At 43.0% G+C, this 14,877-nt stretch overlaps 1 protein-coding gene across 3 annotated transcripts in view; it reads right to left on the bottom strand.

Moving 5' to 3' along the window:
* Window positions 1–2,032: 2,032 nt before the first annotated feature.
* il23r (interleukin 23 receptor) overlaps window positions 2,033–14,877 on the bottom strand; it is a 36,909-nt gene continuing 24,064 nt past the window's right edge. For 2 of the 3 annotated variants that reach the window (XM_049588245.1, XM_049588246.1), the window contains exons 16-19: window positions 14,203–14,343; window positions 7,693–7,780; window positions 7,174–7,264; window positions 2,033–4,746 (exon numbers count right to left, since the gene is read on the bottom strand). In XM_049588245.1, coding sequence (XP_049444202.1) covers window positions 4,096–4,746; window positions 7,174–7,264; window positions 7,693–7,780; window positions 14,203–14,343 — 971 coding nt within the window. In that variant the 3' untranslated portion in view covers window positions 2,033–4,095. The remainder of the gene's footprint in view (window positions 4,747–7,173; window positions 7,265–7,692; window positions 7,781–14,202; window positions 14,344–14,877) is intronic. The other variant, XM_049588247.1, reaches the window with a different exon arrangement.

Here is a 14,877-nt window from a genome sequence, read left to right as displayed (position 1 = left end):
ACTCTAGCCTCACAGTCAGCCGATTACGGGCTGTTTCACGCGCTGGGGAGGACGTGACTTTTCAAGTGAACCGAGAGACACTTGACTGAAAGAGCAGGGTCAGGGAGGAGACAGAGGACCAGAGGCCAGCAAGGAAGATCATGCAGGGTCTTCACAGGTGAGAAGAGAATATAACTGGCTGAGAAAAAATATCTATAGCATAAAAGTGACTTTGCGATTAATTTCCACAGCTATGTCAAAAGGCATTTGGAGAGCTTTGTAAATGTCAAAAATGAAATGAAATGGCCTAGGTCCAGGCACTCTTAGACTTCCATATTCTAGAAATATATCATGAAATTCTCTTTAGACTACAATAATACACAAAATATATTATTATTCCCAAAATATTTTAGTTAGATACTAATCAAAATATATTCAACCATTTCAACCATGAATTTTGCTTTAAATCCAAAGTGGGTCTTGTGTCTACAAAGTAATAGGTTATATGCCACATAGGCAAGTCCTAGTTTCTGGTTTCCACTAGTTCAGTCACTCTGAGCTGAATGCAGGTTCACTTGTGAAGGTCCTGCAAGTCAGGGTGGCTTTGAATGAATGTAGGTATTGCCCATCTCCAGAATGCTGCCCCTAAACCCACCAGAATGCAGGAAGTCACATCTACCACATCCAAAATGTTCTGGGGGAGGACCCCCAGACCCCCACTATACCACCAGTGTCTCTCTGTGTGGTATTTGTATGTAAGGTTTAAGGCCCTATCCATCTTCAGCATGCGCCCCAAAAATCCATTAGGATGCAGGGGATCAGGATCGCATCTACCAAATCAGTTGACAAACAAAAATTCACATTTTTGTGTCGACTATCGTGGTTCTCCTAAACGCTTGGCACACAGGGGAAGTTCTAGTATTCTTACTTAAGCAAAGGATCAGAATACTTCTTCCCCGGTTATCAGCCTTTATAGTTAACATGGTGCATAGATTAACAGATTATTATTATTCCCTGTAATGTCTAACATTTTCCTCCCATATTTCCATACATAGTTCACTTTCTTGCCAAGACATTTACAAAGCTTTCTTATTAAAAACAAGCTCGTTAGCTGCCACAATCAAGAAGATGTAGATGCAGGTTTGATCCATGATAGAGGATATATAGGACTGAGTCCATATTCTGGAAAAGTCTGCAGGCTGACGTTCAGGTTATATCTTTGAGTATATGACACACACAACAACACAACAACCCTCAGATGCATTTTCATCATCACATTTTCCACACAACCCAAAGTCTCTCACTCCCTCAATCACATCCACGTGTGATGTAGTGGGGACTTTCCCCTGTCGCTGCACCACATTTCAGCTTTACAGAGGCACAATATTAGGTTCAGGGTTTATGAATTAACTGTGAATGAGAGCGAGGCCCCTGAAGATTTATTAAAACGTCTGTGAAAGAGAGACCCTCCTGAAATTTAGATTTTCAATGAGGAAGTGAGACAGCCTTCAGGAAGTCTTAAAAAAACGGTGTCTAACTGCAGGTGGTGCATAGTTGAGTTAAGGTTCAGTGGCAGATTATGATACCACACATTCAGCCATTATCCGTAACAGGGAAACCCCCAACTGACTTTTATCTGGGTGTGTTTTGGAATAATTTCACATTCAGTGTCACCAACTCAAAAAACGCGGTAGCTAACTTTAGAAACATACCGAGGTCACGTCCTAATATCAAAATAACAGAGACACTGTCAGCAGCTATTTTGACTTGATACTGGCATGCATGTGGCGATAACTCCAAATTGTGTCTCTATTTTAGGTCAATTATGACTTAATTAATGTCTAATAAATACTTTATCAATTATATATCAGCAATAAGGCAGATGAAAGAAGCACGCTTTGGTTGCCAGTTTATGCAAAGTCCATTTTGGCTGGTGTTACGACACCACATTACCACGCCGCTGCACATGAATAGACCAAAGTCAATAACGGGACAATTATCATGAGACTTGCAGGATCTGTTCACATAAGTACCTGAAACACACCCTGAAAGTTTTATTCAAATCGACCAATAGGAAGCGCTACAAAAAAAAAAAGAAAATGGACATGACATAACAAAAATCAGAATATAAATGAGACATTGTTCGTTCAAAATTTAAAGAAATTCAGGATATGTTTTATTATATGTTTTATAACAATGGTAAATCCTGCATTTTTGTAGTTGTGTTGTGTCTCTTTGCAGTTCCTTTGCATCTCTTTGAGGTCATTTTGTGTCTTTTTGTGGTTGTTTTGCAAGTATATGTGGTCATTCCTCATCTGTTTAGTAATCCCTCCCTACTGAGGGGAACATGAATATGTGTACCAAATTTAATGGCAATCTCTCCAGTAGTTGTTGAGACATTTTATTAAAAATTTAAAATGTCAAGTGGCACGAAATTAAAAGTCAGGGGCCAGTTGCACAAAACACCCTTAAGTCTTTTCCTTAAGGTTTCCTTAAGATGCTCACTTTAGTATTTATGGTTTTCTCCTTGTCTTGGTCTTTTACTTAAAGAATCCCTAGACCGTTGCACAAAAGACCTTAGCAACCAAAGCAAGGTAAAAATAAACTTAAGGTACCTCTGACTCTGTCTTAATTGCAACATGACCGTGTTCATGATGATAAATGAAAAAACTAACACACCCTGAGAAGAGTGTTCTGCGACCAGGAGAACCTGATGGATAAGCTACTATCGTTTTCTCGTATTTGGGGATCAAATTTACTTTGTAGTTTGTGCTTTCTATGATTGTATTCCTCCAAAAGTTTCCTCTTTGTCCTCGCGTTCTTGTCTTCTTATATTCTGCCAGTTCTTCACTATCTAACTATATGAGCCAACTTTGTGAGATGATAACTAGTCTCGCTCACCAGACCTTTCTCAAGAAAAGAAAGGTCTGGCTGGGCCGACTCTCACTTTAAGATTGGAGGAAAAAACGCCCCGGCTGCTTGTATTTCTTTCAACCAATCACAACCGTTCTGGGCGGTGCCACAGCAACGGTGTGCTTGCAAAAATATTGCCGGGGGGAAACAGGTTTTGGTGTAACACGCCCACAAAAATATCGCCTACAGGACACGAACCATGGCAGAAAAATGGCTACATCCCCGCAAGATCAAACACAGCAAAAGTTAGTAAAGGACGTGTTGAAAACGGTTGAAAACTGCTACACAACCGGAGGTGGTAGGGCGGGACTTCAGCGGGTGGCTCGTTCCGCCCAATGAGAGGCTGATCTATGCAGCGAACTTCCGCCCACTCAGACTAGATGATAACAGGCGTCACAAGTGTGAGTCCAAACAAACAGGTAATCTCCATTGAAATCTTAAGCACCGTGAAATATGTTTTAAAACAGTAAATGAGTTATTGTTTTTTCTTTAACAAAGAAACCTTTTAAGGGATTCCGTGAGAATTTAAGCCTTCAGTGCTTAAGGAGAAAACTTAAGGTGTTTTGTCATTAGGATACATCCTCTGGGCACCATGAATGTCCAAACAAAATGTTGCACTAATCTGTCCAGTAGATGTTGAGATAATGAATGTGATTGTCCTGTCGGTGGTGCCGGATGAAAAGTCAGGGGTTCACCAAAGTTGGTAGGATTCATCCTCTGAGGAACATGAATGTCTGGAAAAGGTTTCATGTCAATCCATCCAACAGCTGTTGAAATATTTCAGCCTGGACCACAGAGGTGATTCGTTCAATTGGCAGGAGGAAGTATACACAAGTCAAAGGGATTTTTTCCCATAATGACTAAAAGATGATCTTTAACGCATAAAAAAGACGAATTAAACATTTACAAAACCGTCTTTATAGAAAGTGGTGCCAACATAACTATAATGACTATTGCTACACACTTACTGGAAAAACATTCAAACTCAGTATAAACATTTTTTGATCCATTTAGTAACTTGGTTTGAACAGACCTGATACAGTGATAATCACAGATCACCTGAAGCATGATTTTCTACGATTACACAAATTCGCTGAGGTCATCACTTGAAATGAGGTGGTGCTTGAATATAATGCTTTCTATAAAATCCGTTTAGTAGTGCAGATTGTCCTCTTTGTGTCATTCCCGTCGTCCCTGCCACCTCTATGTGTCACAGAGTTCGGTGTCGCTCACAGCAGCTACTTGGGGGAAATAACCACCAGTCAGTATTGTGTCAGCTGTATACTGAGATAAACAAGTATCTTCTGTGTCAGTCGTCATTACTTCACCCTGCTGTAAATCCAGCGAGGGTGAGTCTGCTTCCACGTTGTTCTCAGTCTCCCTCGCCCCCACTAACAAGCCTCCGTTCAAGAAACTTGTTGTTCCAGGTGTTTTGGTCCACAAAAGATCGCCAACAGAGCTGAGAGTCAGCCCCACAGGTGGACCAGTACAATCCACCTCCACAGTGGACAGAAAGTCTCCCAGGAATCCACTAAACACACATCCGTCTTCTTCCCCACTAGTGGGTACATCCCTCTGCTCCTCTTCTGCCTCCTTCACCTCCTCTCCTTGTGGAAGCACCGTAGCAATCTGAGGTTTGTAGCTGACGTGTTCCAGCTGTCCGTCGACGAGCATCGTCTGGAGATGTGACGTTAGCAGAGGTGCCTCCGCTGTGGATTGTCCCGATTCAACCTGAGATATTTCAACGTGGATGTTGGGGTAGATTTCATCCCTCTCTTCCTGGGAGACTAAACTGATCGGGGACAGCGGCGGGTCGCTGTCGGTGGACGAGAAGGACAGTTCACTTCTATACTGCTGGTGATAAAAAACAAACAAAGCAAAAGGTTATGAAACAGTCTCAATTTAAGACCTGCATCAGCAAATAAGACCATCAGCAAGAAGACTGGGTATTCAATATAGCTCTTCTTCTTGCCTGTCTGATCCTCTGCAAGACCAGACAACAAGGAAGCAGGACTGTTTCTTGCGATAATTCTGATTTTTGAATTATTATTTTGTGTTTATGGCTGATGCTGGGGCAGATACAGCAAAGAGAAAAAGAAGTGATGGAGGAAAAAAAACAGCTAAAAGGGACGACGACAGAGCATGGACGAAAGTACGAGGCACCTTTGGTTCGTCATTGAACACATCGAACGAATTCCAGGATTTCAAGGAACCTGCAAACAGCAGGATTCATACGTACGGGCAATTTAGGGTGTTTCTGTACCGTACTCAGAGTGTGGCTCGCTTCACAGGGGTCTGAGTTCTCTTGAAGTGTTCACATTCGTGCAAAAAATGCTGAGTCACTGCTCTCAGTGCTGAAATGGTTAAGTGTGAAACCAGTGGGGGAAAACCTTAGATGTGTCTGTGCTGTAGACTGTTGCCATTAGATGTACTCTACATTCCACATCTGGAGACATGCAGTATCTTCTGTGGACCAAGCTACTCCTTGTGCTGCATCCTTGAAAGTGTTACAGGCCAACGTGGTTTCATCTGTTTTTTGAAGCGTCCCAGTGTAACAGCATGTGATCTAGAGGGCTAAATATAATGGCAAGGAGCAAAGTGAACCTGGAGTGCTTTGTGTTCACAGTGCACAGGTTAAATGAACCACACCGCGGTCTTGAAGCAAACAGAGGGGTCTGAGTTCTCTGGAGTGTTCATATATGCCCAAAAAAATGCTGAGTCACCGCTCTGAGTCTGTTTAGAGGGCTGAAAAGGACCAAGTGTGAAAACACCCTTAGAGTAGCCAACTGACCTATGGCTAAGCCCCGCCCTCAAACACAATGAGCCAATCACGGTGCGTATAGCCATTCCCATACACTGGGACATTCTCTGCCTGGACGTCCATTGAAATGCATTACAGAAAGTCAGTTTGTTCGGTTTTATGAACTTTTTCTGAGATTTGAAGTTTAAAAATGGTCAAACGGTGTGCATGGGGTACATGCAACTCTGACACAAGGTATCCTGAGAGGCTGGGCGACCAGGTGTATTTTTACACTTTAAACCACATCTCAACCGAGAAAAGTGTCTCCTTTGGATAAAGTTGTGTGGTAACGTTAGACCACAACATCAACTCAACGTGAATAAGATTAACAATGATGTCTACATCTGTTCTAAGGTAAGTCAACATTGTGTTTGAGGCAACATATTGTCACTTTGCTGGAAAGAAATATAAAGTTATCTTTAACATCTCTAGCTAACGTTAGCTAAAGTTAGCCTAACGTTAGCTCCTAGCTGCGTTGTTCATCATGTCACCTTGTTTGCTGGGAGTTCATTAGCCTATTTTGTTCTAGTTTTGTACTTTGGTGATGGTACATCATTGTTAGCTGTTGTCCAAAGGGCTCTAGTTAAGCTAACGTTAACTTCTGGAGCTTAGCTTCATTAACTTATCTGTAATGGCAGAGATAACAAAGGTTGGCAAACGTTATGCTGAATGATTCAGTGTAAATACTGTAGCACCAAACTAACGGAGAGACACTCTTGGTAAAGATGGTAAAAAGGCCGTTATCCTTTTCTCATATTCTGAGCCAAAAACCTTAACTTCAGTGGCACTTTAACTTGTTGTCTTTGATGGTGACGGCAACCAGATGCGGTTCACAAGCGTACACTGTGACCTGTAAATGTTGGCTTGTAATTTAAGCTTTTCATCGACCTTCTCAACAATAAAATGATGAATATATCCCTCCAATGCGTAGTTTAGGCCCTTTTGGTTACTTCTCAATGACATCTGATCGTTATGTCCCCAAAAATCATCAGTTGCCTCCTGTGAAATGCCATGTACTGTGACACCTGCCATAGCGCCGGGCACTGAATGTTGATAGTTTGCCTGAGTGAGTGGAGGGGGCGTGGCTTAGCCATAGGTCAATTAACTTCAAGTGCATGTCTTTGGATTGTGGGAGGAGAGCCAGAAAAAAACATGCTAACATGGGGAGAACCTGCAACCTCAGAAGGACCTCGGCCAGCCGGTGGATTCTAACCCAAAACCCTCTTGCTGTGAGGTGACAGTACTAACCACTGCACCACTGTGTCACCATAACTGCAATGTGATTACTGAATTTAGAACAGCAACATGTTACATTACTGCATTACAGACAAATGTAATGTGATTACAGTAATGCATTATTTAACACTGCATGTAATTATGCTCGTATTTTTGGTGTTGGTGTTTTGGTGACGGCACTTCACTGACACAGGTCACCTGTAAGCCTGAATGTCACAGTGTCTTCATTAGCTTGCTTTGATTACCTCCAGCAGTCTGATTGCATTACTGTTTCCTGGTTTTGGTAACTTCTCATCGAGGCAGGCAGGTCCACAGGATATACATGTCTGTTTGATCCTAAGGTAGAAAGAAGATTAGGTTTTAAAAGGCACAGCAGTTTATCCAGTATTTATAATGATGGTTTATTATCAGATGCAGTCATAATATCAAATGTAAAGAATCTATTGCATCACATTATTCTGCGACTATTACGTGACGCACACAGCTAAAACCAGTGTGGGATCTTTGACCACATGTACAGAGTGTCATCTTTGCGACAGGGTTTTCAGTTCATGTTAATTCTGTGGCTTTTTCATGTGCTCATGCTGCGCTGTGGCATTTCATGAAATCAGCCACAGTGGCATGCAATCTGGTTACTAGTAAAACAAAACCTATGCACATTCACAGTCAGCTACAGGAGACTGATGATTAGATGATGTCTGTTGTGGTGACTCTTGTTTTCCATGAAACTGAAACGTACAAGCACAAATAATGCTTAATAATACCTTTCCCTCACACAGCTCCAGCACATCAGGTTGGCTATGATCGCTACGAAGAGAGCGAGGACGATAACAGTCACAATCACCAGGCCGACTAGAGAAGACAAGAGGGGGAAACACATCAGTCTAGCAGCTGTCAGAGTGTTAAGAAAACAAAGTTCACTTTAATTTTCCCCACTTAAAGATCTCCTGCCTAAACATAAAATGGAGGGGAATTGCAGGAAAATGCTTTCACAGAACAATCTTAAGTGCTATATCGTAGGCAACTGGACTTGCTTGCATTTCTTGAAGACGTTTGTCCTCTCATCCAAGAGGTTTCTTCAGTTCTAAATGAAGCTGCAGGCTATAAACCCTGCATGGGTGGGAACCCTTGAGTCGTAGGGGTCACGTGAGTCGTTAAGGTCACAATGTGAGTCACTGACCCACCTGACCACCATGTGAGTCGTTAGCGTCAGATGGGACCAGGGGTTAAGTCGTCTGGGGAGGGATCCCAAGACTGCATTGTAGGTGGGGGATAAGTAGTGTTGTAAGCCACCCCCTCTGTTTAATGATGGTCGCTCCAACTTGACGCAGATGGCTTCTTTTACTCCTCTTTCAAACCGTCTTTCCTCTCTGGCCAAGATGTGCACATTGCTGTCCTCAAAGGAGTGTCCCTTCTCCTGTAGGTGTGAGTGGACAGCTGAGTCTTGACCCGAGGAGCTGGCTCTCCTGTGCTGTGCCATGTGCTTGTGCAGTGGTTGTTTTGTCTCCCCAATGTATAAATCTGTGCATTCCTGGCTGCACTGAACTGCATATGCTACATTACTCTGCTTATGTCTGGGTGTGTTGTCCTTGAGGTGGACAAGTTTCTGTCTCAGTGTGTTAATGGGTTTAAAGTGCAAAGGGATGTGGTGTTTGTTGAAAATCCTCCTGAGTTTCTCAGACACTCCTGCGACATAAGAATGACAGTGGGCCTCATTCATTAATATGTGCGTGGAAATGTTCTTACTTTGCGCACAAAATAAGTGCGTACGCAAAATCACCGTGGGATTCATGACACGTGCACACCGGCCAATTTTGTTCTCACCACCTTGCGTATGTGTGTGAATCAGAATCATTCTAAATTGACAGGCACGTGCTGGCAATATGTGATTAGCATACTACCATGCCCCCATTTCTCCATATAAGGAAACCGCTTGCCTCGAGCTGATTCATGAATGAAGGAAGCGGTTACGCGAGGAGAGTAGTCGTAAACTCTATTACAGTGCGTGTGTGGGCATGTATGTTATTATAGCGAACCTCTTGATGGGTTTCAGGGTTTGCGTATGGTGTCATCAGCCATGTTTTAAGGTCATATCCCTGGTCATCTAAACAATATAACATTTTAGCATTAACGGAGTAGAGACTTACTAAAAATAGTAACTAAAAACGATTAAAATAAAAGACTAGAACAAAAGATGCTCACCAACAAGCCATCCACGTCTCACAGCCCCTGCCTCCAAACGCGTTCCCACTGTACTGTTTTGCAAAATAAATGGGCGTGGGTGCCTCCTGGCCAGCGGGCCGCAGCCTTAAGGATATGGCAGTCGGCATTACAGATCATCTGCACGCTGATGGAGTGATAGTTTTTCTGTTCATGTATTGCATTGAGTCAATCGATGGAGCTTTGATGCGCACATGGGTACTCTCTATTGCGCCAATTGTATTTGTCATTCCAGCTATGCCATGGAACCCCCTCTTCACATCGGTCTGATCATGTTCATCATATGGGAATTTGATATATTCAGGCAATAACCTTAGGATGCCATTTAATACCCGTGGGATGACACGGCTCAGAGAGGGTTGTGAAATCCCAGCCCGGTCTGCTATTTCTCTCTGAAATGTACCTGCAGCCAGGAAACCGAGGGTGGACGGCGTGTCAGGTGATTTAGATGCTCCAGAGAATCGCATAGTTGCAGTAGCACATGCCTTGGCAATCAGAAACGGCTGATAAGCCATTCATCATTTTCCTTGAACATGTTGTGTCGGTCCCTGAATACACGCTCTCTCCTCAGGGCACAGGCTGCAGTATCCTCTAGCAAGGCTAGATATGCCATCTTAACACTTGCTCAGGTGAATCAGAATCGTTGATATACCCTGCATGCCCTTTAACATGCTACCAATGAACCAATTGCCATTGGCCACAGATGCGTAATTTCATGGCACAAGAAATTGTTGGGAGTGGGTGATCATTAAAACAATTAAATGAAAGCCAAAACTGGAAATGTACATTCTCATATATTCCTTTGTAAACTAGGACTGTTGTTATCGTTGAATATTTTAACTGTCACAATGATGAGGGTGAACGTGTGTCAGTTTCATGGTTATTTAATACATTTGGCCAATATATTAGTAAATTAATGATTTTAAAAAATGTTAATTAAATCTCTTTTAATGAATGTGGTTTTATAGACTCTGCATGTACTTAAAAGGTATGTGTTTGCATTTTCTAAGTCAGTTCGGCCTTCCTCATTTGTGCGTACGCATGGTCTGAGGCAGTTTCACAGAGTAAGAACAAATTCTGGTAAGAAAATATTGATGAATCCCGGATTTGTGTGTCAAACGTTCGTATGCACAGTTTAAGCACAGATTTGTGCGTACACACTGTTTGTGAGTGAGGCCCATTGTTGTTATGTTTTTGTGTCTCTCCCTCTCTGTCTGCTCTGGTCTTTTAGAGGTTGTTGCAAAGGCCCAGTTGGGATAGCCACAGGTCTGAAGTGCTTCCCTGATGTGTTTCTGTTCCTTCACTTCCCGCTCTCTCCTAGTGGGCACGTTTTCAGCCCGATGATTCAGAGTCCTGATAACTGCCAGCTTGTGCTCCAGTGGGGGAACAGGACAGGAACCTAAACATAGGGGTGTACAGAAAACCTACACACGCGGACCAATACCTGCTGTTTGACTGGAGCACAAGTTGGGAGTTGTCAGGACACTGAATCATCGGGCTGAAAACGTGTGCCCACCAAAGACCAAGCCAAACTCTCTAGGCACACCTGAATTTATATCTGTGCACTACAGCTTCTATAATGTGTGTTATCACCCTCATCACGACATAAGACAATAAGAATAAGAAAAAATAAGACAGGTAGTTTTCGTAGAGCCTTGTCTCAACCAACAAAAAAGGTGTCCTTTAACGTTGGCATGATACGCCGCTGGTTGCCATTATAGTTTAACAGCGGTGTCAGGGGGAAACGTGGCGGGACAAGGACGAAAGTTAAGTTAAGTCTGAACGAGACGGACAGGAGGGGTGGTGGATGGGTCCAACAAACAACGACTTTCACCTGAGAGAGCAGTGTCCACGTCCTGTAAGATTCTAAAGCCAAACCCTGTTCTTTCTTCCTTACACCTTACCACGTGCTTTTGTTGTTGAAGGAAAAAAAAGTTGATTTGCAGTGTTGTACCAGCTTATTTTAAAACAGACTGTATGTGAACATTAAATTTCCTGTGAAAACAGAAGTGTATTTGGAAAGAAGACAATGCATGTGACAGGCTGAAGTTGACACACACCCAGGGTACCTTGGACGTCATATGTGGACGTGGAAAGTCCATGACCAAACGTGGACATGTGACGAGGTCACAGTGAGGATGATGTTTCGTGATAGTCTGCTGACTGTTTTTTTTCTCTTTTCAGTCAGTGGTAGGTCGTCTTCGCTGGTGCTTTGTTGTAATTTGCTCCGTACAATGAAGCGATCCATCGTCCCACTCACAACTTTCTCCTTCTAATCGTTATCATCCCTCACACTGGCAGCCAATCAGGACTTTTGATGTGTCACACACGTATAATTCCAACACACAAACGAGGACAAATAGTTTCCACGTGAAGGTTTTTCTTTTAAATTAAATTCCTTTTTTTTTTAGCTAGGGTTTGCCTGTTTATTATAATGTGCGGTTAAAACACACCATTTGAGAAACACACTGCTGTAAATTGTTTCTATTTTTATTTTTAAGATTATTTTTATGGGCTCTTTTGGCTTTTATTTGACAGGACTGTGGTGGCATGAAAAGGGGAAGAGAGAGAGAATGATGTACAGCTTTAGGTCAGAATCGAACCCACTGATGATGCAGCAAAGTCGTAGCCTTTACACATGGGGTGCCTGCTCTCCCAGGTGAGCTACTCGACACCCACATTGTTTGATGTGATTTTATGGGGACAGGCATTAATAATAAAGACAGAAATAGCCAGTCTTCTCGCTAATGGTCTTGTTTTCCTCACGTATGTCATATAGAGGCATCAGTATTAAGCTGCGTTCCCTAAAACACTTTCTGTACAGTACCCTTATAACTGTTCGTAACCCGTACGGACACCATCTAAATCAAGAATTAATATGTTTTTCCACGGACTAGCACAGTTAATATTTGTGAACATGAGCGAGTCTCTCTTAAAGCCAGACACCTGAGAAATCAGTCTCAAACTCATGATGTCATCAAGTCTGGAGCTGCTCCATAGACAATGAGTGGGAGCCTGATGTTGTGGACCCACAGTATGTTTGTTTGTTTTTTTTATACCCAAATAATCTTTATTCTCTTGTGTTCATGAATATGTTGTTGTCACATCTGAACCAGAAAATGTCCACAAACATACACTCATAACGCTCCCCTCAGTGTCATCTATAACACCTTTCACCATTCAGCTCCAGACTTTTTACCCTTTGGCCTCATAAATATGAGTTTTAGCACGCTAGTTTTTGGATTTGGGAGAGTTGTTCATGTTTACCTATATTTTTGAACTATCTCAGGCCATAAGAATAACATGTATGAATTTCGATAATGGGCGTAGTTCCCCTTTTACTGCAGATGTGTTTTGCATTTGCACCGCAGGCGGTCTTCTTATTATGTAGTCAGAGGTGTTAATAGCCCCGTCGCTGCTCCGTCCAGCTCTCACTTCACCCACACTGCAGAGAAATGTCTGCACCTTGCCGATCATCCACAGAACAGGGTTGTGAAACATTTTATCAGCACAATAAAGAACAGGCTGGAGTGTTTAGAGAAGAGCAGGGCACTGTCCAGCGTATTTTCACAGAGCAGTTTATTTGATATCCTAGAAAAATACATGCAAAACACTTACCACTTTCATATCCTATGAATTTACGCCCTACAAATGATGTTATGTCACAACGTGCACTTACGTAATTAAAGTAAAGTTACAGAGGTTAGGGTTAGGAAAAGAAACATGGTGAGGACGTACTTTAAAAATGACTCAAAGTTCACGTGAATCCAAACATGCAGCTTCAGGGGAAAGTCTCGGGCGAACGATCAGTTTTTTGTGACCAATCCACCGCTCCAACCTGCCTCCTTAGAAGCGCTCATTGTTTACTGCCATCAGTGCACTGGGATATGTGCGAATTTGGGTGCATTGCTTTTCACAGATAAAAAAATATACGAAACATTTGTGAGAACAGCCTGCACTGCCAGGACGCACTGTAATGATGATGACGTCAACTTATGCTTTGTGTGGTGGCGGCACGTGGTGGCTTTCCAGCAGCACAGTGAATGGAACCGTTCCTGACTGTCCCCATGTTTGGTCCCCCCTCTGTTGGGGTACCTAGCACACAGATCTGGTACTAAAAGGTGGAGCTGTGAACACTGCAGTCTGATTGGTCAGTAGAGGACGCTCACTCTGCTCAGGGCTGAGTTGTGTCTGGTTTTGAGGCTCATGTAACCACTGTTCATACTGTGGAGAGTTTTATTAGTAAACTGTAACTATAAAATGAAAGGATGTTTTGCTGCCTCTCACAGCAGCTGGAGTCTGAGAAACAATAACTTCATTCACTGGGCCGACTGCCGGCAACTTTTAAGGTGGAACGTTAACTTGTAATGTTACTCAATGCATGAGTTGATGACGTGAATCCATCAGCACACCTTAAATTTCACTGTGACAACTTTGACCATCACTTTAGTTTTTATATGACACACACTTTTAGTAATGACTTTAAAAATATAGATTCATTTGGAGCGGATTATGTGAAGGTCATATATTCTAATCCTCACTTCCTGTGGGCTACAGCAACACTAAACCCCTGAGCTTGCCTGAGAAGGACTAAATGCACAAAGCTGCTATTTTGAAATATCCCATGGAGAGAGACTCTCACTGCAGCCTGTTCTATTTTGTTGTGAAAATGTGGGCGTGCAGCCTCGTTCTGTGGACGATAAACCAGGTGCAGACTTCCATCTGTGTCACCGCTGATGAGGAAATACAGCGAGTGCTGGACGGAGCAGTGAGTGACAACAACCCCGCCCACATTTAAGAGGACTGTCTGAACACACCGAGGGTCTAGGTACCATGTCTGAAGGCTTACTGCTGGTTCCAGAGGTACCATACCAAAAGCGTGGGGCTAAAAATATCCATTCTAGTGTGTGACAAACTGAAGTGGACTGCTTCGTGGAAACAAGGCTTTCAATTGAGACTGTTTCATGACCAGTGAAAAAAACCTTACAGCAGCTTTAAAAGGTTGATGTTTGTGTTTTTACTGGAGGGGTGTGTGATGGCAGCAGGAGACTGACCTGCAGGGGTGTCAGGCTGAGAGCAGACCCGGTTCCCCGGCTGCCCTTCTCCTGCTGAGGTAGATGCAGTCAGCTGCACAGCCAGAGCTCCTTCAGGACAGTCCAACCACATCTGTCTGGGGCCGTTGGCGGACACCGTCACTGGAGAGGAGCAGATGACAGTCATGGTTTCCTCTGTTACAGCAGCAGAATTATTTCTGTTTGACAATACACAGTTAGGTTTATCTCCCTCAGTTCTTATATACTTAATACTAATTCTTAACACGTGGAACACGACACATACATTGCGTCTTCAACTGGTCCAAAATGCAGCAGCAAGAGTTTTAACAAGGTCAAAAAAGAGGGAGCCTCCCCACACAGGCTGCCTGTTAGCTACAGGACACATTTTAAGATTCACATGTTTGTTAACAAAGTGTTAAACAGCCTCGCCCCCCTCTGACATCACAGAGCTCCTCTCCCTGTATCACACTGTGAGAGAACTGTCATCATGTGATTAAAGACCTCTGTCAGTCCTATCCAGGTCACGGGGACAGGGCTTTCTCTGTCGCTGCCCCAAAACTCTGGAACTCTCCTCCTATAGCCATCTGTATAAAAACACAACACTATAGGTGCGATAATTACGATCTTATTATTATTTTAGTGCTATCATCACTCAAGCTGTTGTGTTTCTCTCTT

The sequence above is a fragment of the Epinephelus fuscoguttatus genome, linkage group LG10, assembly GCF_011397635.1.
Source record: "Epinephelus fuscoguttatus linkage group LG10, E.fuscoguttatus.final_Chr_v1".
Classification (NCBI taxonomy): domain Eukaryota; kingdom Metazoa; phylum Chordata; class Actinopteri; order Perciformes; family Serranidae; genus Epinephelus; species Epinephelus fuscoguttatus.
The sequence above is the reverse complement of the archived record's forward strand: the minus strand, read 5'-3'. Positions and strand labels throughout refer to the sequence as shown.